The sequence below is a fragment of the Ambystoma mexicanum genome, chromosome 11, assembly GCF_040938575.1.
Source record: "Ambystoma mexicanum isolate Mex_15411 chromosome 11, UKY_AmexF1_1, whole genome shotgun sequence".
In the NCBI taxonomy this organism is placed as follows: Eukaryota; Metazoa; Chordata; class Amphibia; order Caudata; family Ambystomatidae; genus Ambystoma; species Ambystoma mexicanum.
Genome location: NC_090934.1, coordinates 836,178,260 through 836,203,473, shown reverse-complemented (window position 1 = coordinate 836,203,473; position 25,214 = coordinate 836,178,260). Strand labels below are relative to the sequence as shown.

The following is a 25,214-nucleotide window of genomic DNA, read 5'->3' as shown; positions in this document are numbered from 1 at the left end:
GCTTTCACCAAGCACTACTGAAGAAGATTCACCTTTTGGACACTCTGTTTTACAGAATTGTAGGGTTGATTCCTCACACTCTTCGCTCTATTCTTATCAATACTGCTTTGAGAGCATTTCAGAAACTGAGGAATCTGTTGGAAGAAGATATCCATGAAAAGAAAAAGTTACTTATCTTCTCTAATGTTCTTTCTGATGGACACTGTATTCCTATCACAGCTCACTAATCGATTCTCACACCATTCCATCGGGCAGATTGCTGATTACATCATGTGGCAGTTCTACTATTCCTTTGCTTCTGAGACACTGGAAAATTGGGTGGAACCAAGGCCAAAGAGTTTCTCTTCTCCTCTGCTTTCTCCCTCTCCCTCCCCTTCTGACCTACCGGTCTACTGTACCAACTATTTGCTTGGCGACCCGCAGAGTCTCACTCGGTACTAGGCTCTTTCTTGATCAGTCACCCTTGCACTACCTCCAGGCCTACCACGCACTTAGGGGCTGTAATTGTAATCCTACAGTCCCTTGTTCTCCTTGCACTACCCAGAGCCGTGCTGCCCCTGCTGCACTTACTGGTTTCCCCTCCCCTCTCCCTTGCACTCCACCTCCCTTTCCCCTTGCACTTCTCATTCTCGCAATTGCACAATCTGAGTGAAAGTAAGATCGTTTGTCTTATCCTCCCTCTGTCTTCCCTCCCTTGTCTTGTGGCGCCTGGAAACACTTGTGGACAGGCGTGGTATACGAATCTAAGTGATTTTACCGAACCCAAAGGTTCGACTTCCCAAAAGTTTGACTTTTTTATTTTTTTATTTCCTGCAAATATATATGTGAGCCCCCCACCTTACCCCTATACATGTTTTATATACTTTACCCCCCCCCACATATATATATGCGGGAAATTGGGGGTCGAACTTTTGGAAGTCGAACTTTTTGGGGTTAGGTAAAATAGTTCTAAACCGTGGTATACATGACTTATCATATCATATCATTGTGTGACTTCTTATGTAGCCTAATCCTTTTAGCGTATCTGAGAACTAAAGAGTGACCAGTACATACAGTATGATTTGGAGTCTTGTGCTGCAGATGCCATTGGCATGCATGGCAAAATGCATGTATTTCTAGTTCTTGATATAGGGTTGAATGGTTATCCTTCAAGGAGTCCTAATTGGGTGCTATAAAGGTACAGGGAAAATTACATTATGTAACTAAATAGTTTTTTTTCTTCATAAAACCTACTTCAACATTTAGGGAAATATTTGTTTTCAAATGTGGACTTGTATTGTGCACAGTAAAATATACGTGGAGTAACTTCTAATAGAGGATCTATTTCAACAGGTTCTCACAATGTTCTGCACTTCTATGTGAAGCAGTCAAAAACCATAGGCATTGCTGACAGATGTAACATGGTGCTAGTTAGGCTGAAGTGGGTAATAGTTTGTGAAATATTTTAGCAAGCCATTATTCCATTGTCAATTTCAGTTACATGAATGGCTTTCCAAAGATGTATATTTCATTGTAGTGTTAAACGTGCTCTTAAGTTTTAGTTCAGTTATTTTTCGTTTGCTTGCGTTCATTATCATTATTTTTATTCAAATTAATCATGCCAACGTGTTAAATACTTAATGGCTTAATGGTTTTTTCAAAGTTTTAATTTAAATTCCATCTGTCGAAGTGTGTCACATTACTGGGTTATGGTGTTCATCATGATTTTCATTTGACTTCGTTTGTCAGACAATATTTCCCATGCTTCTGTGAGGATGGATGCAGATCGGAGTGAGACTTTGCTTCCATTCAGTATTCCATTGCCATTTCGTTCAACATCTCCTCGTGTCTCTCTCCAGGCTGTTAAAGAAAGGTAATTCATGGCCACCTACACACATCAACCATCACATGTTATGTTTTCAGCATGTAGTCTGCCATTTCATGAGATAGAGTTTTGTTTAACTGAACAAGTTAATTTATTTAACCCTTTCTCTGCTGCAGGAATTTACCCTTGAATGCAGAATGGATGTGCATGTCACAATCCTAGCTCTGAGAATGCAGTGCTAAGGATGTGACAAACCCATATGTAAAATTGGAACTGCTAAAAACAAATACGGTTTCATTTTCTAGAAAACCATGCACTATGTGCCACTGATCAAAAGTAAATATTGTTTGAATCTGTGTAAAGGATTATATGTATGGACCGGGTAAATCTTTTCCTTGGAAGCCAATGGTATTATTTTGTCCCATTGCTATTTGAGAATTAGCCTAGTGCTCATTCTCCTGTTTGGGAAGACGGTGGATGCGTCCCTCCAGGCCATCAAGGCCGACACAGAGACAGCCCGAAACCTAGGAGTCCTTCAGCAACGGCGGCCCTTTCGGAGCTCCGGAGGCAGACAGTAGGTGAAAGTACCACTTACTCTCCTGTTCTACTGAAGGCCAGGGTGTCCTGAGCGTCAATGTTATCTTCTCAGCAAACCATCTAAGGAAGTTGAAGTTTAGAAAGGATGTGGTATGAGCACCTCACTTAGCACTGTCAGTATAAATAACTCCACAGAGTTTATTATTCAAGAAAGATAAACTGAATATAGTGAGGATGACTGTTGATCAAGGTGTATGATGGCCAACCCAAGCTTTTATCATACCATACGGGAGGCAAAAGTATACAAGGTGACTGGTTAGAGTGGTCAAGGAAATGTCAAGAGTGGTGGCATGGACAGTGGCCTCAAACCCAGGCTGGCCCTGTTTGTGATATGGGCTGAATATGAGGCTTTTGGGTAGATCATGGGGGTGTTTTGGGGTAACTAAAGCATGCAATTGTGATGCATAGGGGAAAAATTGTTGTACAGAAATTGTTGTGTGGGGAAGGGATGGCCATAGTAATGCTGTTGTGTATGGCAGTGATCCACCAAAAACAACTATTGCAATAATGTGTGAAATTATGGGAGAAGTGCTATTAATGACAGGGCTATAAGAAGGGGAAATTACGGAGGTGTTGAGGCTTAAGGCGGAACGGAAGGATGGGTTGAAGAGTACTATTTACGTTTGAGCAGAGGCGCCAGAGATTACTAGGGGGGCTATAGCCCTGGGTCTTTTCGTTGTTGGCCCGGTTAGAAGCTCATGGGCTACACCCAAAAGCTAGCTAGCCCTGAGTGCCAACAGTAAAGACATTAGCATAGCCCCACATCTTTTACATACCTACCAAAACCTGTGTATTTGAGGAAACCTCTGTATGAGTGAGCATGGTACAAAGGTGATGAAATAAGATGGGTTCATGTTGTTTGTTTGGTTTCTTTGCACTTGTGAATAAACATACAATAACATGATTTTTGGAGAAAACTGTTAGTCCTATTTCTATCTTCTAGGCATACATATTGACTTTAGTAAAAGCACAATTCAGTATGAGGCTCATTTAGTACTTGTCTAACAGATCCCTGCCACACACCCTTAATAACTTAATCCTCATTCTTTTAAAAGATTCTTGAATTCCTCCAATTTTTACAAATACTTTTTTAGAACCCTGAAATTTACTACACTATTCTGCAGTGTTGAGCCCAAACTACTAAATAATCAAGAAAAGTGTTTTCACCCAGCTGCAGGGATGTAACTAATGAAAACAATATTATTGTCTTCCTGCATTTTAGCATTCACCAACTTTCAGATACTGAAACTGTCTGGCTGTCTATGTGAATTATTTATTAAATAGTGTATGTAACAGTGGGTGTTGGTTTTTTAACTTTTCTTGATTTTCTGCTCCTTTGGACAGACAAGGACACATTGTTGCCTTCTAGTTCTGGAAGTTATCAACATCAAATGCTATTTGTTTATTTCAGTGTTTTGTTAAACGCTACAGACATGAACATTTTCTTGTTCAGAGCACCAAAGCAAGTGAGAGGACAGGGACAATTGAAAGGGTGGGTGGAAAGGCAGTGAGCTGGGTGGGGGGGGGCTAGTATCATTTTACATTGTTACCAACTAGCTGGATGTTTTACATTTACATGTTACTTGTACATCTAGTGCCAGTGTTAGAGATTTATGAATTAAGTGTAAGAGGTCAAAGTATGGCTTGTGCATAATCGTTCATTAAGGGAAGGTTCATTACATTTTTTTCATTTGTAAATGTAATGTCTTGGAAAAAAATTGAACAAGAGCACACACTCTTAATACAGTTTGTACTGCAGAGTTTGCGTGCCCCCCTGAAAGATTTGGTATTATAATATGGAACATTTATCTTTGGGAGCAAAAACCAGTATGCATTGAAAGTTTCAGTCCTGTTAGATATTTAAGGTGACCGGCAGCTGTACCAAGACAACTAAAAATAATAGGCAAACTATTTAAACTGCCGTTTTATGGGTTTACAAGAGTAGAACTGTACAGCTAAGATTTATTCATGTCAGACATTGAACAAGGTAACCAAACATAAAGCATGGTAACCAAATGCAATGTACTCTGGACCTAAATCAGACCAGTATATTAGAGTACAGATCATGTCATATCTTGACTTAACAGCCTTCTTTGCTGCTGTTTTAGCAAATAATGGCACTTTTCCTTTCATGCCTGTGTTGCATGTGTTTGTATAAGTGATTGTACTCATGTATGAGGGGTCATATGACCCTTCTATATTTAATAGAGGTATTCTAGCTCCTTTATGATTGCTTATGTGTTTCATTTTTGTTTCCATGATTTTCTTGCTACTGTGTTTGAGTGTCAGTAGTTGTTAAGTTCTTTTGCCCACAGGCATTTTTCGGGGTCTTGATCTTACTTCCGTTCTTTAAGGCATAAGGTTCATGTTGATATGAGGTACTTTTGGGGATGAAAGCGGAAGCCAGTGTACCCGCTTGTTCTCCCCGGAGCATGAGTGTGCCTATTTCGGGTAAAGAGCTCTTTGCAATATTCAGCGAGCTTGTTTCATTGTTTAGCAGTGGCTCTTGCATCCGCAGGGGCACAATCCATGCTGCGTATGATGGGAGGTCTTCAGGTCAGTGTTTCATCCATTCCACCGCGGCATCTCACTGAATGCGCAGCTTCAAGCTGAGCTGCAGTACTTGTACTGAGGTCCTCAGTGTATAAATAACTATTTGATCAGCACTGCTAATGCACCACACGTCTGGGAAGTATTGAGTATTCTTACTCTGTCTCTTGTCAAGTTTATCCCACACACTCTGAGCATCTTCCAGTTTAGTCCTCCAAGGCATCCAAACCTCAGCATGTCTATCTCTTGACTATTCAGAGCAAAGAGTGGAAGGCTAAATCTGCTCTTATGATACCAAGGATGAGGGAGAAGGGCCCCATTCCTACTGCATGGAGGAATATTACCCCCATACAAATCAGTGTAGAACATCAAGACATCCTGCTGGCTCTCAGCTTTAAGCAAGTATCAAAGAGTTGGCACGTGGTTTTGGAAGAACGACAACTTGTGCACTCACGATTGAACTCCATTGTAGAGCACCGCCACCACACTTCCTCAGCTCCATATTGAGCCCCTTTCCTCTCTCATTTATGACCTTGAGCAGCCTGCCAGTTCCTAGCAGTTAGTCAGAGGGTCAGTACTCTGGATCGTAAGAGTTCTCCTGTAGATTGCAGAAAGACTACCTCAAAAAGGTTCAATCAGCTTTTGAGAAATTCAAATCTGCCTTTATTAATAAAGGTTTGATGCCCGGCCTAATCTCATTGCAATGTAGATCAGGGTCCACCTCCAGGCCCCCTCTCACCCATGATTCATACCCTGAATGATGATTTCCTGCCAGTCAGCAGAACTCAGCAAAAGGGTCCGACACTAGTCCCTATCCCTCTTCAACCTCCTACTGATGACTGCAGAGCTCTACAACTCACTTAATTTAACCCAGGCTGATTCATCATTCCCTATTTTCAAAATGTACTCAGTCTTCCGGCCTGGTGGATTATATGGCTCTGCGGCTTAGGAAGCCACTTGAAAAGGAGGTCAAGACTAAAATTACAATTGTGTGCCCTAGGGCTTCTGTGCTGAAAAGGTGATGCCGACCTCACGCTTATATTTGCATGTGCTAGCACTTGTCAGAAAGATGCAAAAAACAGACCATCCACGTTATGGCGATTTGCAAAAAAATCGCAAAATTTGCCATTTCACGCAATTGCCGCTATAAATCATTAAATGAGCGCAAAAAAGACATGTTAGCTTAGTGTGTCTTTTTTCGCGCTCATTTAATGATTTAGAGCGAACACAGCTGGCTGCTGATTGCAGCAGCTTGAGGGTTAACACCTCGGCTCTGCATTGCAGGCCCAGGATTGGGGGAGGGTCACGCAGGCCTGGGAGATGCACAGCATTTGGCTGTGACCCCAGGCACCTCCAAGGCTCATTGAGTGCCCGAGCTGACAGTTGGTGAAGCTAGCCAGGTAAGCACTGGCCTGTCCACTCATCTGCCCCCAACTCAGAGCACCCAAAGAGGCCACTGGACTGTTTTCATTCCCGGCGCTCGACAGGAAAGTAAATTACTTTCCTGTCGAGCGCCGGAAAAGAAAGCATAAACTTAATGCTTCCTGACGCTCGTCTACAATTGGTATCATGCAGCCCAGCCTCAAGGCTGGGCTGCATGAAACCAATTGAAGACTCTTGTAGCTGTATTAATTTCAAATTGCTTTACAATTGGTATCATGGGCTGCATGATACCAATTGTAAAGCAATTTGAAAACGAATACAGCTACGAGCGTTTGTATCATGCAGCCCAGCCTTGAATCAAGGCTGGGCTGCATGATGCCAATTGAAGACTCTCGTAGCTGTATTCGTTTCAAATTGCTTTACAATAATTGTAAAGCAATTTGAAACGAATACAGCTACGAGCATTTGTATCATGCAGCCCAGCCTTGAATCAAGGCTGGGCTGTATGACACCAATTACGCACAAAATTGGGTGTTAGAATTTATGAAAGGCAAATGCCATTCGTCCTGTGCAATTTTGGTGGTTATGCAAAGCCAATTTAATGATATATGCATATTTCACCTTGATATGCTAATTTCTGATGACATCACATGCCATTGCATTTGTTAATGAGTTCCCTCCCCCACTTTAATTTGTAGGACTTGACCCCTGGTAGTGTTGTGATGTTTCATTTCTGTTTGTGGGTGTGTTTAGTCACCAGGTGTGGGTGGCATAACCAAGGAATTATGACCACCCAAGAGAGTTCATTGTTTGGCTAGGTATTATGGGCTTGCAGTTACTGCCACTGCATTGCCCCTGTGTCTTGGCCTCATGGATTCCTTCCATGGAGAAGTGTAGAGTTGTTCCCCCTCTCTCCTGGGGTCATAGGACAAGCGAAAAGCAAACCTATGGGCTTCAACCAGGGTTACACTTTTGAATTCAAGCCTATCTGTTTATTTGCTTTCCACTTGTCTGCTGGAAGTAGTGGCACAGCACCATTTCCTTGGAGCTCATCAGGCTGTATCCCCCTTCCCCCACCACAATCCAAAATGTTAGGCTGTGGTGACTCGACCTGGCTGTCCTACAGAGCGCAGCCAGACAGAACACATTTTGTTCCTCACTAACAAAAGTCTTGCAATTACTTGGTTTTAGGCTAAAAAAGATGCTAAATGATATATTTTTCAACGTTAGAAAATGCCGCAAAAAACGCAGTTGGGTGCCGCAATTTTTTTCATTTTTGTGCCGCAATATTTTCCATTTCATGCCGCAATTTTCTGGAGGGTCTGAAAAAAGGTCTAGACTGTGCATGGTGCTCCTGCTAAGAAACACTCTTAGACTTATCAGGGCCTCCAGCCAAGATCATGGATCCTTTGGAAAGAGCAGTGGATACCGGCATTCACAGGGTTCAAAATTGGCAGGAGCTGGGATTTATTTAGCTCCTGGTTATAGCCCTGGGTAGCCTAGTTAGCTTGAAATCAGCAGCTACCGGGAGCTACTTTTGACTCCCCAGCCAAATGGTGCCATACAAACATAGCCATGTGATATTAACTGTGTAGATTTGCAAATGTGTTTAAAGTTGAATAAAGAACACAAACCCATTGGAAATTTAAAGCATATTGTATAATATGTAATGGGCAAAAAGTTAGATTTCGCATCTTGCACACATGTTTCTTTTGCTGCCCTCTATGGATTGGCTCCTGGTCCACAAAAAATAGCTCCTGCCTAACTGGTGATGCCAGATATCCAGGAGCTTCTTTTTGCTCTTGGTCAACAAATCCAAATTTCGATCCCTGATTCCGGTACATAAACAGGGGTGCAATTGGATCCAGAGAGCAGTTTGCATGCTGGGCAAAGGAAACAGTACTATTTCAGGGGATACACGCAGCAGTCTCCTTCTTAAACGGATGTCGTCTTGTCAAAGGCGGATCCTTTCACGGGCCGTCTTCTGTTAAACGACCAGTTCACCAAAGGGTTGGTTCTGGGCAAAGCACACAAGTGCCTGAAAAGAGCCTTACCCCCATGCATTTTTGGAAGGGCCTGACATGACGGGGCTGCTAGTGTAGCCTTTTTCATACTGGAACATACAGGTCCCAAGGCAAGAGGTACATCCCAATGTTGGGTAGCTGCCACTAAGACTCATTCTTCCGGATGAGAGAATGTGGAGATACAGGTCATCATTTGAGAAACTACAGAAAGCACACCATTATCGCAGGAAAGATTCACAAAAGTCCTCATTCCTGCAGCGGGGCAGGTGTTACAGCATTCTTTGCACACAATCAGGGGGCATATCAGAATATGTCTGAGTTTCACAAGCATTCCAAGTGTTTCATCTAGACTTCTACAGGAACCCCTTCCAGGTAAAGCCACCACATCCAGTACATTTCTCCCTTGAAGCATGGGAGTTGATAGACAAAAATGTGTAGGCCTCGCTGATAAAGGCACCATTCATCCAGTTCCCTTTCTCACCCACTTACTACTGACACTGGACACGTGCTCCAGGATCTGTGCCTCCTCATTAACTGCAGAATACAGCATCGATTCTGACAGTCTTTGGAATTTATAGGCTTCCAAGTGGAATTTTTAATCGGAGACTCTTATATTGCCACCCAGGAAAGTGAAAAAAGTCAAGGAGATATGCGCTGTACTCCGCCACAGAGAGGTGTCTCTCATGGAATTAGCTAGTCTGGTAGGGCGCTTAGCCTCATTGATTCAAGCTTTTTACTGTGTTCCCTACAATGTAGGGACATTCAAAGGGTCAAGATAACCTCTTTGCAGGGTATTGTCCAATACTCAAGTTGTATCCCCAGATTTAAAAGCATTGACGAAACTCCACTGGTGGCTGGTACATGTTGACTCCTAGAATGGTGGCGGAATATTTGACTCCACCTTGACCGTGTTATGGAGGCCAACTCTCACAGGACTGGCTTGGGGGGACTGTGGGTCAGAAAATGCTCCAGCGAAATACTGGGCCTTTGCATCATTTGTCTGGAACTCCTGGCAAGTCCACTCGTGAAAAGAGCTCTGAGCAGAGGCCATGTGCATACTTGCATCCTCCTCCGAATGGACAATGTTTCTGCTGTGTGCTACAATAGCTACCTAGGGGGCGCAAGGTCTAAGCTATTCGCAGAGCTAGCCAAGGGCTTCTGGCAATAAGTCCTCCAGAGGAGCTTTGTAGTGAAGTCTTCCGAAGCAGAGGCTAGAAAGTTAACTACTTCTACCAATGGTGGCAAAAAGGACAGAAACCACATTCCACACATCAGCCTGCCCAAAGTTCCCAGAATGCCTCATATCTCTTTGCCATTAAAGGATCTCCGGAGTCCTTAATGAGAGCTATATCTAACTTTGAAAGACGTGGGATCCGAACCACAAGTCGCATGGAACCTTCCACCAACATCAAATGGCTATTCCCCTTCGAGCTCAACAACAAAGTCAGAATCGGGAGAAGTCCAATTTCAAAATTATAAGAAAGTAGCAGCAGAACAGGAAACAGTACTTGCATCGTCCGGAAAGGAGCCACTAGGACCTGTGAAACACTGTCTTAATAATAACTGCTTGCAAAATACTTGTAATGAGCATGAAGGGTGGGAAGGCATAATCTGTCCTTGGGCCTCAGCCATGAAGCAAAGCATCCACTGCCAGAGCCTCGGGGGATATCCTTCAGCTGTATAAGATGGACAGCAGAGTGTTGAGATGAGAGGCAAAGATATCAGACTAAAGGCCCTGCAGACCTCATGTATTGACTCAAAAATCCTCAGACAGCCTCTAGTCGCTAAGGTCTTAGATGTGTCTAGAATACAATGCCACCGCCACATTGGAGAGGCCTTGTAGACATTCTGGTGTCACTCCTGTATCGCACTGGAATAGTACTGTGATTATTAGCCTGTGCCACACTGGGATAGTACTGTGATTATTAGCCTGCGTTGCACCCTTAGAGATTTGTTCATATTGATTTCATTCACATCTAGAAAGCACCACACTAGGATAGTACTGTGCTTATTAGCCTGTACCACACTGGGATAGTACTGTGATTATTAGCCTGTGCCTCTCTGGGATAGTACTGTGATTATTAGCCTGTTCCACACTGCAATAGTACTGTGATTATTAGCCTGTACCACACTGGGATAGTATTGTTAATATTAGCCTGCGTCTCACCCTTAGCGATTTGTTCATATTGATTTAAAGCACATCTAAAACGCACCCACTATGATAGTACTGTGGTTGCTAGCCTGTCCACACTGGGATAGTACTGTGATTATTAGCCTGCACCACACTGGGATAGTACTGTGAATATCAGCCTGTGTCACACCCTTAGGGAATTGTGAATGGTGCCTTCAATCACATCTAGAAAGTGCCACATTGGGATAGTACTATGAATATTGACCTCTGCCACACCGAGATAGTACTGTGATTGTTGGCCTGTGCCATACTGGGATGGTGCTGTGAACATTAGCCTGCGTCGCACCCTAGAGAATTTGGTAATGTTGCCTTCACTCACATCCAGAGAGTCCTACATTGGGACAGTACCTGAATTGCCCTAGCTATATAACCTGATTAGACTTTCCCCACAGCCGCCGACTACACATAGGCCCTCATCACGACCCTGGCGTTAAGGGATTACCGGTACCGGTAAGGGTACCGGTAATTCCTTAACGCCTGATTACGAGGTCCCTTTGCGGGTCCCGACCTTAACGGCTGGTCTGTACCAGCCGTTAAGGTAGGGACCCGCAAAGGGACCTTGAAGGTGATTACGGTACCGCATTTTGCGGTACCGTAATTGCCGCCTTCTCCATTCCCATTTAGCCCTATGGGGTAAAAATGGGAATGAGGAAGGGCCAATGGTAAATGGGGAATTACCACCCAGCCAACCTTGGAATGGGGCGGTAATTCCCCATGTCACCATGGTGGATCCGCTAAATTACCGGCGTTAACCATGGCGCTAATGGCGCCATTGGTTAACGCCAGTGTCGTAATGAGGGCCATAGTCTGTCTCACGTTATCCTCATATTGGACCAGAAACACGTTAACTTGCAATCGCACCACCAGGCAGCGCCCAAACCTGTATCAGACAAACCCACATCACCCAGACATACCCCACGAGACAGCTGGACCAAGCACGAAAGACTGGCTCTGTTCGACGACAACACGTCGCCCATAATCATACACGCAACAAATCAAATAACCAAACAAAACCAATCAGGAAAAATGTGTACGGCCGTTCAGTCATAACAAAAACCGAGCCAACCAGCAAAGCGCTGCAAGTGGGCTATCGCCCCTGCAATCGCAACCTCAACCCCGAAGGAAAACCAAAGGAAATATAAACCGAACACCTTACAAGGTACACAACCCCAACAACCCAAACAAAAAAACCAAAAGGTATAAACACCACGACACCAACCCCACAGCGGACCGCCAAATAACGCAAAATGCTGCGAAAACTAATCTGACCAAAAGAAAGACAACGGGCAGAGAGAACAAACCCAACCGAACACCACTAAAGAACACAACTGCGGAACACACCCCCATCAACAAGAACGAAAACAGAACCAGTGCCGACAGAAGAGAAAAATCTATATACCTAACACCATACCTCGCAAATAACCACTTGCCGGAACAAACCGACCCAACAAACGAATCAAGAAAGACTGACAAACAAATTCAACCACACAGAAGAAGAATGGACAAAGCTAGAGGTAACAAGAACACGATCGACGCCTTAACCCCATACATCACCAAAACAAGAGGACCTTCCCTTCAACAGCCACAAAATTTAGAAGAGGAACCTGATGAAAACAAAATCTCAAGACTTAACCTAGAAGAACTATTCGATGATGACACAAACACAACTCTACCAACACCACAACCAGAGATTGACTTGGAAGGAAACCAAAACACCAGTCAGAAGACAATGCCGATTAATAAACAAAAAACAAATCATACCATTAAAATCCACTTCAACCGAATCAACGCAAGATCAATGTCAAAACACTCAACAGAGATCTTCGACCTGCTTTGCAACAACAGTATCGACTTCCTATTCATCACAGAAACATGGCTGGATGACAACTACAAAATCACACTCCAAAGCTTCCTCCCCACCATCTTCAAATGCCTTCAGTTAAGCAGGAAAGATTAAAAAGGAGGAGGCCTCGCAATAGCATTCAGGGAACGCCTGCAAATTAAAACAGACGATCCTCTAAACATGTTATGTTAATGTTAAAGGATATTTATACCGCGCACTATCACCACTGGAGTGGTCCCCTGGTGTTCTGGCGGATCCGAAAAGTAAAGAGGGTGGGTTGGGCTAGTAAGGTTGAGCGGGAAATGGCAAGAGAGCTGTGATATGCTGTTGGCAACCTCAGTTTGGCCATTCGCTGAGCTTAGGTGTGCTCTTCGGTTGGGCTATGTGTGTTATGTTTTGTTGTTGCAATGTAGTGAAGTGCGTGGGTTTGTAGTGCTTTGGAGGCGTGGTTGTGTAGAGTGTGAGAGGTGTATGCAGAAGGGGACTGCGAATCCATGGTCATACACCTATCAGCTAATCCAAAAACAAACATTAAATTCATACTGGTTTACAGACCACCAACATACGATGCAACCTTCGTCGACAACCTCATAGAAGCCATCACCAACATAGCCATTCAACATGAGCATCTGATAATCTTAGGGGACTTCAACATATGGTTCGAAGAAAAACACGCCAACTCACAAAACTCACTACTCGGGCAACTAACAACCATGAAACTACAACAGCTGGTCAAAGGAGCAACACACTCAGCAGGGCACACACTTGACGCAATCTTTGCCAAGAAAAAACTTATCACAGCTGCACCGCTGATACAGATACTTTAGAGCAACCATCTCATCATTCCATTTGTGATCACGCTACCAACAAAGTTACCAACTAGCACCTCAAACTACCAACCACCGCAAAAAGAAACTGGAAAACTGTCAAAGCAAGCAACCTAATAGAACAACTGGAGCTGACCAAACCTTCCACGGCAGAACTGGAGAAGGCAGGCCTAGACGGGAAAATGGACCTACTACACAAATGGATTGCGGATACAAACATCTCCCCGGAAAAAATGTTTCCTCCCTCAAGAAAAAGAGCAATGGCAAAATGGTTCACCCCACTACTAAGCAAAACAAAGTAAGAAAGCAGGATTGCCCATGGATCCCTGCCCCCCAGACATTTACAAATCAATCCTCACACAAAGAATGCCACTGAATGCTACAGAAATCTCCTGAATCTGTCGCTTAGGACACGGATCGTACCACGATCCTTCAAATCAGCATATATTAAACCTCTTCTTAAGAACAAAAGTGGTGACATGGAAGACCTCTCCAACTACAGGCCGATTTCAAACATTCCCTACATGGCAAAACTCCTAGAAACCTACGAATACATACTAACCGAACAACACGTAGAAAAACACCAGTTGCTAGACCAATCACGAGTCGGCTTCAGACCTGCAAGAAGAACATCTGGGACGACCTAAAAACAAACGCTGACTCCAACACAACCTCGGCCCTGATTCTGCTCGACCTATTGGCAGCTTTCGACACAGTAAGCCATGACACCCTGATCAAAAGATTTGAAAATATAGGTATAACGGACACAGCACTACTATGGATTAAATTATTCCTAGCAAACAGAACAGAAACAGTATGGATAAAACCCTTCAAATCTACTCAACGAGTTAACGGCTGTGGAGTACCACAAGGATCCTCACTATCACCACTGTACTTCAACATCTACCAGACTCCGCTGTTAGGGAGAATTCTCATTTATGGGTAACTTCCTCACCTAGTGAGTCCCCCAGCAGCTTTGCTGGACTTCTGGAGTTTATTTTTTCCACTTGGTAAGAGTGAGAGCTTTTCCCCCACTCTTACCTGTGCTTTGCTATGTGTTTCCATCTGTTTTTGTGAGTGTGGACTCTGAAGTACACCACTTCAGTAGCCCCCTTCTTTGTGTGTGTCACACAGCACCTTCAGTGCCGTGGCACAGGGTTGTCTTTGAGACTTCCCTCAACTCCCTTTCTGAGGTGACTACTGTCCCCCAGAACTTTACTTAGTCAAATCTACCACAGATCCAGTACACCCCATCTTCCATGGAGTACTGGAAAGGGTTAACTCGTATCCCTTTTTATCTGTACCTCCTAGAGCATTGTTTAGCTCTTTTAACATTTAGACTTGGCTGGTGGCAGTTGTATCTACCCTAACTTTTCTACCGCGATTATATTAGATAAACGTGGTACTGTTCTTGGCTATTATATTAGCCTCGACCATAAACCCGCTTGACCAAATCGTCTTTCTTTTGGCTCCGGTTGGGTTTATTCGCCATTTCTTTTTGTTAAAGTCCTTCTTATGTTTTACTTTGCGCGGCAAACCAGGTTCGCCTTCTTTGTTCACTGTCTTTTGGCGGGTTTCTGCTCAGAAGCCCTCCTCAAGGCGCCTGGGTGTCTAGGTGGGCTGAATGTAAGGGAGGGGTGTAGTCACCCCCTGCACAGGGTATCCTAGGAAACCCAAGTCACACTTTGTCATGATTGGCCAGGGTAGTTGTCCGGGCTGGACAACCCCCCTGCTGGGTGATTGACAGCCAGGCTGCGTGAATGGGGTTTTTTTCGCATAAAAGGCAGGTCTCTTGGGCTAGAAGTCAGAGAGTCGCCACTGGACCTACAAGGAACCGAAGAGAAGTGGAGAGAACGACGGCTGCTGCAACTACCCCATCCCGGTGAAGCCCTGCTGTAGTCCTGAGCTATCTGCCCTTCAACGACTCAGAGAAGATCCAGTCCGGAGTCTTCTTCCCTTGAGCTTGGTGGGGATAACCATCTCATCTTCTTCAGCCAGAGGATCCTCTTCCGTGGTCGTAATCACTGCACACTGCTGTAGTGGTCCGGATAGCCACCTGAAGAGCCTCTCCTGTTTTAAAGGAGCGCACCTTTTATTCCGTGTCGCTGCTGCCGGCCTCATCCCTGTGTGGTGCAGACCCCCTTCAGACGTCCTTCCTTCTCGACGAAGCTCCAGGAATCGTGGGTCTGCGGGAAACCAACAGGCACAACTGCCCGGGCACCAGCTGCACCATTGGAACAAGGTACTGTGTTCTGTTGAGGAAACTGGGTGAATCCCTTTTCTTCATTTTCAAGGCTTGCCCTTGTCTTCCCTCCTTCTTATAACTTTTGCTTCCGAACATTGACAATATCGAAGTACTTTTGGCTGCGTTGCATCGTGAACTGTCTGACCGTGTGATCTTCGGCAACTGGCCCCGGTGTCTTTCGAACCTGGCTCCGGCCCTTTGACTTTTGAACTCCTGTCTGAGTGTTTCTTGATTCTGACTGCCTAACCAAAATATTGCCTGTGATTTTTGCCTCCAATTCCCTCTGGGTATCTCAGGTGCTAAGTGTGTTTTTGCCCCGGTAGCATTTCATGTCACGGATACGCGTTTGTTTAGTAGACCGAACTGTCAAAAAGTGATTTGTGCCTAACACCGGTTCATTCCAACACAGGGTACTTACCTTGAGACTTACTGTACAAAGTGAATTGGTTAGTTGTAGTATATTTAACGTGTGGTTTTTATTGAAGTTTCATAGAAGTGTTGTGTTTATAACGAATGGTTTAAAAATAAATGTACTTATATTTTTCTACCTGAAACCTTGAGTCAGTGTTTGCTTCAGTCACAGTAATTGTGGTCCCTTTGTGTAATCTCTGCTACTGCTCATATACTCTTGATAGGCCTAGCTGCTCCGCCACTGCTACCACTATGACGTAGTAGTACAGGCTTGTACCAAAGGTAAAACTTGTATCACCACCTGTAGTCTTAATTGTGTGTAGTGGTCCCTAAGGGCACTGCACAGGATTCTGCCTAACATCCGCTAATCAAGATTTTCCAAAAAATACAACTTTTCATGCTACAACTAAGCAGACGACACTTAAATCATCTACAAAAAAATCGAAGATACACAAGCAGATCACTCAATTCTAGGAGAATGTCTTAAAGAAATCTATGACTGGATGAAAGCCAACATAAAAATCAACCTAGGAAAGACAGAAATCATGATTATATCCAAGACCCAAGAGAACAACACCTACATCCACCTTCGTTCTCCCTGTCCCTCAGCTTTGCTCTTTCGTGAGCTCTGCAATTCCCTCTCTATCCTCCCCTCTAGCCCAACATACTCTGCAGGACACACATTTCTCCTCTGGCCTCCCCTCTCTATCCCTCTGTCCACTCCCCTCTCTTGGAGTGACCACTGCCTCCTCTTGTCTCATCTCTCTCTCTCTCTCTCTCTCTCTCTCCCCCCCAAGCCAAGCCTACCCCAACACTGCCACCTGCCTTCTTGGACATCCAGCCCATGAAGCGTGTCAACCAAGGCTTTCTCTGCCACCTTCTCCCTCCCCCCTCATCCTCTGGCTGACTCACACCCTGACACAGCCCTGTCACTTCTCTACTCTTCTATTTCTGATACTCTTGATGCTCATGCCCCTGTCAAGAGGATCCGCCTGAAGTCCATAGCCAAGTGCAATTCCTGTTATGACTCCGACCTAGCTATACTTACACGTAAGTGTAGAGCGGCTGAGAGAAAATGTGGGATTCCTGTTCATCCTCTGACAAACTGGCCTGTCGCCTACTCCAAAGGCAATACCGACTCTTTGTCCGTACCAAGAAGAGAGTCCACATTCAAGCCTGTGTCTCTGCGGCATCTAACAACTCGGCTGAACTCTTTAAAATCTGCAAGGAGCTGGCCAACCCTGCTGCAGTCTCTACCCTTCCTCTTGCCTCTCAGGCTCTTTGCAATGCCCTTGCCTCTCACTTTATCTCAAAACCCCAGGACATCTTGTGCACCCTCTCCTCCACTCCCCCTCCTCTACCCTCTCCGTCTGTACTCGCTGACCCTCCTCCAGCCACCCCCCCTCCCTCCTTCTCATCCTTTCCTCTTTTCTCCTCTGATGAGGTCGCTAGACAAGTCCGATCTATGAAAGCCTCATCAAAACAGGTACATCCCTGTTCCTCTAAAACTATCAGGGACCACATTCATACCTTTGCTCTGGCCTTTGCCGATTTCTGCAACCACTCTGTTGCCTCAAGTTCCTTTCCCTCCACTCTTCTCAAGAAACCCACAGCCGATCCTGATCAGGCTCTGGCCTGGCTGATCTCTTTCCTCTCTGATCCACCCTCCCAGGTCCAACTTGTGTCCTTCCTATCATCTATCTTCCTCTCCACCTGTGGTGTTCCCCTGGGGTCTAACCTCTCGTCCTGGCTTTTCAACCAATACTTGGCAACCCTCGCCCGCTGTATTGCCATTTCCTGCTCGAACCTCCAGTGCTACGTGGATGACGCTCAACTCATTTTCTAGCTGCCCTCGGCCACCTCCTCTACCTCTCTCATCTCCGATTGCCTAACTCAGACAGGGCCTTGAGTACAGGCGTAGGTCGTAAGTATATGGATCTAAGAGGACCAGTTTGCACCAACCACAGAATGGGATGTAGGGGCTGTCAGAAAAAAAAAGATAGAAATGAAGAGACAAACTAACTTAATATAATGAAAGACATATGAGAGACAGCCTTATCATGCTGAAACTAGATCACTGAAAGGGAGACAACCTTGTCTAATTCCCGAAAGACACACAAAAGAAGTGTGTATTTCTCGGGACACCAGTGCTAATAACCAACCCTACAAGAACTTCTAAAAACCTCACCCCCCTTGACACACCTCACACCCTAACTAAACACAACCACTCCTCTTAAAGCACAGCACAGCAACCCGCACGCACTTCATCGCACTGCAACAACAAACACACCACACAGACCCTCACACAACAGCAACACGATGGGCTCGGACCGTATACCACACCAAAAAGCTCAGCAAATGGTGTTAACCGAACTGAAGCTGCCAACAGTACATCACAGCTCCCTTGCTCCTCTCTAAACTTTGTCCTACTAACATGCCCTAACCTACCCCCTTTTGTTTCAGACCTGCAAGAGTGCCAGGGGACCACTCCGATGGTGATAGTTCCCGGTACAAATATCCTTTAACATTAACATCCACGTTTACACTTATCTGGACCACTGGCTGGTGCGTTCCCGCTCACACACTTTGGCAAGCGAACACACATCAAAGCCCGTACGTCTGCTGACGGAGTCCTGCTTGACGCCATCTCAGTACCCACTGTTCCTAGGTGCCCAACTCAACACAGTGACTTGTTTGGTATCTCCCTCGGAGGAGAAGGTGAGAGCCATACAAGGCAAAGTGCAGCGCTCGTCTTGGGCACAGACGGTGATGGTGCGGTCCATCAAGTCGCTGCTGGGCATGATGTCCACCTGCATCGGCCTCGTCCGCCTCTGCAGACTTCACATGAGACCTCTCCAGGAGTTCCTGGGTGCAAGGTGGATGCAACTATCGGGGACCTTTGCGGACAAGATATTCCTCAACAAGGAGTTCTGTCGGGTGATACAGTGGTGGGGTGCAAGACTATCTTCTCCAGGGGACTCCATTTCAAGTTCCGCCTTACAAGGAAACGGTCACAATGGATGCCTCTCTAGAAGGATCGGGAGCCCGCACTGGACAGATGCACGGCAGAGGCCTCCGACAACTGGAGGAGAAGGGCCTCCCCATCAACGTCCTGGAACTTCAGCCCATATTCTGGGTCCTCAAGTCTTTTCTGCCGTTGTTGAAGGTCAAGGTGGTGAGTATCTTCACAAACCACCAATACCATGTTTTACATCCGGAAGCAAGGGGGGACCTGCTCACCGGCACGCTCCAAGGAAGCCCAGGATCTGTCGCTCTGGGCCATTCGGCAGGGCATGTTCCTTGCCCCTTTTCACCTGGCGGGCATCAAGAACACCATTGCAGACTCGTTCAGCAGGGAGTTGCGTTCCTGCCACAAATGGGAGCTTCGCCAGGACCAGGTGGCCCTCAGTTCTTTTCTGCTGTTGTTGAAGGGCAAGGTGGTGAGTATCGTCACAAACCACCAACACCACCACCATGTTTTACATCCGGAAGCAAGGAGGGACCTGCTCACCGGCACGCTCCAAGGAAGCCCAGAATCTGTGGCTCTGGGCCATTCGGCAGGGCATGTTCCCTGCCCCTTTTCACCTGGCGGGCGTCAAGAACATCATTGCGGACTCGTTCAGCAGGGAGTTGTGTTCCTGCCACAAATGGGAGATTCGCCAGGACCAGCTGAACCTTCTGTTCGACAGATGGAGCAAGATTGATCTCTTTGCGATAGCGGCGACCGCCAAGTGCCAGAAGTTCGCCAGCAGGTTCCTTCAGCCGAGGAGCATGGGGGATGTGTTCTTGTTCCCATGGGAGGGACGGTTCCTGTATGCTTTTCCTCCGTTTCCACTCATGCTAAGTGTGATCAAGATAATACATTTTGCTCCAACTTGGCTGATGCAGATCTGGTATCCAGACCTGCTGCTTCTGGCAGTGGCCCCGTCCACCATGCTCCAGCTGTTCCAGCACCTTCTCACCAGAGAGGGAGGGGCAATTCTGCACCACGACCCGTGGTCGCTGAACCTGAGGGCATGGCGCCTGCAGCACTAGAGTTTGGGGGTTATGCTCTCTCAGCGGAATGTAAGGAGATCCTGGTCAGAGCCTTGTCAACATTAAAATGCTACGGCCATAAATGGAAGCGCTTCTCTGTGTGGTGCCGGACTCAGAAGATTACCCCTCTGCGGGTCATGCCCCCTGAACGTCTTCCCTATTTGCTATCCTTGGCCAAGGTGAGATTGCCACATGCCTCTATCAAGGTGCACCTCGCTGCCATATCCCGGTACACCAGGTCTCTGGGTAGACCCCCTGTGTGGTTGCACAGTCTTGTCAAGGATTTCCACAAGATGCTCTTCAGTACTTTTCCGCCGGTGAAGGCTCAGCCCCGGCTTGGGAACTCAATGTAGTACTGACTAAGCTCATGGGAGCTCCTTTTGAACCTTGCATCAAGTCCCGGTCAAGTTCCGCTAGTGAAAGACAGTTTTCCTCGTGGCTATCACCTCGGCCAGTAGGGTCTGAGAGATCCAGGCCCTGTCATGCAAGCAGCTTTACTTGTCTTTACACGCTTCAAACATGGTACTGCGTACACACCCCACCTTTATGCCAAAGGTACCATTGGAATTCCACCTCAACAAACATTTGGTGTTACCTGTCTTCTTCCCCAATCTGTCATTGTCAGCGCAGAGGGCGTTGCATTCGCTGGACGTTGCTTGTGCCCTGAAGTTCTACGTGGCATGTACAAATAATTTTTGCAAGACTTCTCAGTTGTTGGTCAACTGGACCTGTTTATCACAGTAAAGCCTTATTGAAGGTTTCTATCTTTAGGTGGCTCTACAGCTGTATCATCCACTGTCATGGACTGGCGAACAGGCCACTGCCAGACCAACCAAGAGCCCACTCCACCAGAGCCATTGCAGCAACAACAGCATTCCTCTCAGGTGTGCCCCTGCTCGACATTTGCAGGGATGCTACGTGGAGGTCCATGCACACCTTCATGAGGTTCCACTGCGTTGACAGGGATTCCAGGGAGTAGTCCAGAGTGGTGCTACGCAACCTGTTCACTTGAGGTGAGTCGATGAGTGTGTTATTGTCTCTGCTGAGTCTTGCCAACTCCCGTGGATGTGTATATGTACTGATGTGCAATCGTTATTCATGAGCATGTGAATCCATGCCAAACCCACTGCTGGGGAAGATTTAAGTTACTTAACCGTAACTACTGTTCTCCAGCATGGGTCTGGCTTGGATTCACATTGCGTATCCTCCCTCCTTCCCCTCTGTGGCTCTTCTTGGTTCATACTGCCACTTTACGTGCTTACCAAATATGAAGATGGTCGCCAGGGGTGGAGCTTAGGGAGAGGACTGACATTGGATGGGGGCAGTATGACCCAGAGGATAGTGATTATGGTTTAGAGGGGAAATGCAGTTTTAGATTGAAACTTTTTTATTTTACCGAGGATTCCCAGCCTGACAGGGAATATTCATGAGCATGTTAATCCATGCCAGACCCATGCTGGAGAACAACAGTTACAGGTAAGTAATAGAGTATTCTGGGCATGCCTGACCCTCACAAGGGTTTGTAGGCCCCTTCCTTGTCTCAGTACTAGAATGGTGAAATGACATGTTAGTGTGCACCACTCCTCGTTGCCTCTTCCTCGTCACAGTACTAAAGTGGTAGGAGCGAGGGGAAATGAAGAGAAGTGATTGGCAACAGCCTATAAAGGCAGGGGGAGGGTAAGGTTGGCTCTCACAAGAAGAAAGGGGGTGCCATGTATCACCTGCGGACATCCTCTCCCCAATCACCAAGGACCTTCCACCCAGTCGATGCTCCCTCGCATCCCCACCCTGAGGGTCAGGATCCAAAAGCGATGGCCTTTCCCTGGCCACCTGAGAAGAGGATCCAATGGGAGTAGGTTGAGGATACCCTCAGGTTTCTCACAACTGGTGCAGTTATTTGCACCTGATTGTGGCTGCTTTTCAGGGCACAAGTAAAGAACACATGTGGGTGGATAGTGTAACTTTCTTTCAGAGGGAGGACGCAACCCCTTGGGTTTTCCTGAGTTTGACAAGCTTTCTCAATTATTTGGCCAATAGGATTTCACTCAGGTTGTCATGTTCCCAGTGCAGATGCTTACCTACAAGACCACAAGCACTTGTTTTGTATTGGGATTTTGTTTTCACTGGGATATTTCACAACAGGTTTGAAACGTGAGCACCATTTTTAGACGTTGCCAGCATATTTATTGGAACATTTCTTCACATTATTTTTCTGGTGTTCATTACTTTTTTTTAAAGTCCAATGCTATTTTGTCTTGCACACTTTCTTCTAAGGAGAAGGCCAATTGAACTACATTTATATAGTTCACTTTAAGATATATGTTCACTACCTAGCCCTATTACTAAGAGGGGTTTCCATGTCTCAAACCAAACACTAAGGACCGTCAGGATGTCAGTCAAAAGTAAATAGTCCCCCATCTTGTGTCATAAACCTATTTCTGTCCCTTACACTTGAAGCTAAACTAAAGAAACTGGTGATCTTCTTGACTCAGGATTGTCTTGGCAGTTCAACAAAGGTGGGGGAATGTCTTCCTTACCCTGGTCTTTCTCAGGCTTCTCTTAGCAGTTCACAACATCTGGTTTCTTAATGCAATTCAAAACATCAGGCTTCTTAACACAATTCCAAGCATCCAGCTTCTTAACACAGTTCTCAATGCTTGGGGAATGACTCCCTTCCCCTGGAATTTCCTTCCCAATTTTAAAATGTCTTGTAGGTCCCCGACCTCTGCTCCTCTCCCTTTCTGCTCGGGTCAACTTGGTTCATTTCCCTGCCAAGTATGATCTTTAGGAAAAGTCTCTTGTAGGCCCGAGAGCTCTGCTTCTCTCTCTTTCTGCTTGGGCTAACGTAGTTCACTTCCCGCCCAAGTATGGTCATTAGTAAATTGCTCTCTGGTTTCCCTTCATCTAATTGGAGTGGGTCCCAGACCTACCTTCTTTGTGTTTGGGTACTTGGGAGCCCTTTTATCCCAAGTACCACCACAAGGAAGATGACTCGTGTGGTTCTTGTGTAGTGGGTCCCCCTCCTCTTCTTTGCATTCGGATACTTGGGCCCTTTCCTCCCAAGTACCGCCACGAGGAAGTTGACCCATGTGCCATGACCCTTGCCCCTGGCCCTCACTGGCAAGTCAGTCTTCCAGTTAGGGAAAGGTCAAAGGCCTTAAAACCTCATCCAAGACTCTCTTGGAGTCATTCCTGGCGTCTTTGGCGCCAGGCTCATAACCATCATGAAGACCAACATTAGAATGGGACTATTTACTTAGGACTATTTAACTTGGGGTGGGGGGGGGTTCAGCCAACATGGAGGCACACACATAGCTCAGTTGCAAGGAACTGTGATATGCGGTCTAGTCTTTTGGGTGTGGCAAGCCTGGGACTACTTTACCTGGACTACTTTGGGTGTGGCAGGCCTGGGACTATTTTACCTGGACTACTTACCTGAGACTATTTAAACCGCACCCAAACAGCAGAACATGCTTTGCGTTATTCTGCTGTGGGCAGCGTAACGCTCACCGTGTCCAGTTCATTGATGCCAGCTTACCTGAAACCAAGGACCTGCAGAGAGAGAATGAACACTAGGAAACTTACCTGGAACAGTATCCTGTCTTAAATCCATCGCGGACGTCAGTTCCACTCACCTGAAGGTACGGACTCCATCATCCGGCACTGCATGCATCCTGGAATACCATAACCTGGAAAGAGGAGAACCAGTATCATTGCTGGAACATTACGGTGCTCGGCGAGGAACATCGCAACCTGCAAGGAGAGAAAAGACACAGGTTAGCAACATAAAAGGCGAAACAGCGCCGCGCATCGCGCATTACTCACCGGACAGCATCACGCACACCGCGCTTTCGCCTACCAGCCCATGCTCATCTTCAAACTGCATGACAACACCAAAATACCTTTCCATACCTAAAAGGAAAGAAGCAAGACATTATTATTTGAACTAAGAGGAACATAAAAACTGCATATAAAGACTGTAAAGCAGCAAACCTACGGAGTCGCAGCAGGCCTGGATTCCCACAGGGGGGCTTACACCAGTGAAGTAACTTGGTCGCTGCTTGCCCCTCACATCTACGCGCCCCTGCCACGAGGAGCAGGACGGAGAATCCACCTTTTACAATATTAAGTTGAGGAGAAGGCCCAAGGGGGAGGAAGGGGTTGAAGCCAAGGTAGGTGGGAAAACATAAAGACAATCTGGTATTGAATCCAGCTCTCCTATATTGCAGACCCATCTTTAACCAGAGGCCTTACCAAGAGACTGGGAGAGGGTTCGAGAGTGCAAATCATCCAACCAGGACTGGGTGGCGTCCCCGTGGATACCAGGTGAGCGTAACACCATGTTGCTTTTGTTTGGTGGATCCCAGACCCTTAAGCTTCTCTTTGCGGGACAGTTCACTATCCTGCCAGGTACTGCGACTGTGAAGATGCTGAATGTACTTTTTGATATGTTATGATAAGGCATTTACAACACACCTATACACACGTGTTACAAGGTGCGACGAGGCAAGGGAGGGGGAACGAAGGGAGGACAGAACTTGATCCTACAAGGCCAAGTGTCATTCAGAGCGTACAAGTGCATGGGATAGGGGAAGGGAAAGGTGCAGGGGACGGGGAAGGGAAAGGTGCGGGGGACGGGGAAGGGAGAGTGCAGTACATGGGAATAGAATAATTACAATAAGTAGAAGTAATGGCCCGTTGGGGGCAAGTGCAAAGGTAAGTGCAGAAATTAGGTGTCAAGGGCTGGTAGTGGGACTGTAGGGATACAGAAACAGTCCCCAAGTGCGGGGGTTGCCAGCCAGGCAGGCAGGGAAGGTGTGTGAGACTGGTGGGGAGGGACCTGGGCCCGCGATCAGAGGGTGACCAGGTAACCGGTGCAGTTTCAGTTTCAGACAGGAGGTCAGCAGGGGAGAGGAGGAGAAAAAGCAGAAGCAAAGAGAGCGGTTTTGAGGTGCTTCCGGAACCAGAGATGGTTCTCCTCAAGTTTCAGGGAGGCAGGGAGGCTGTTCCAGAGGGAGGCAGCAGCCGAAGAAAGGGATCTACCACCAACTCATTGCTTGGAGAAGCGACTGACTCGGAGGGAGTTGGAGGCGGATGAGCGAAGAGTTGGAGAAGGAAGATATTTAGGAAGAGAGAGTTGAAGGTATTGCGGTCCCAGAAGGCTTTGTGGACAATGCAGAGGGTTTTGAACTTAATCCTCGCAGCCACTGGGAGCCAGTGCAGAGATTTCAGTTCTGGAGAGATACGATCCCTGGGCTTGAGGCCAAGGACAAGTCTCGCAGTCCTGTTCTGGGTGAGTTGCAG

The 25,214-nt window shown here is 46.3% G+C and overlaps 1 protein-coding gene across 2 annotated transcripts in view; it reads left to right on the top strand.

Annotated features, from left to right (window-relative positions):
- Positions 1–25,214, top strand: part of HPS5 (HPS5 biogenesis of lysosomal organelles complex 2 subunit 2) — a 1,306,927-nt gene that overhangs the window by 744,030 nt on the left and 537,683 nt on the right. For both annotated transcript variants that reach the window (XM_069623788.1, XM_069623787.1), the window contains exon 13: positions 1,729–1,852. In XM_069623788.1, coding sequence (XP_069479889.1) covers positions 1,729–1,852 — 124 coding nt within the window. The remainder of the gene's footprint in view (positions 1–1,728; positions 1,853–25,214) is intronic.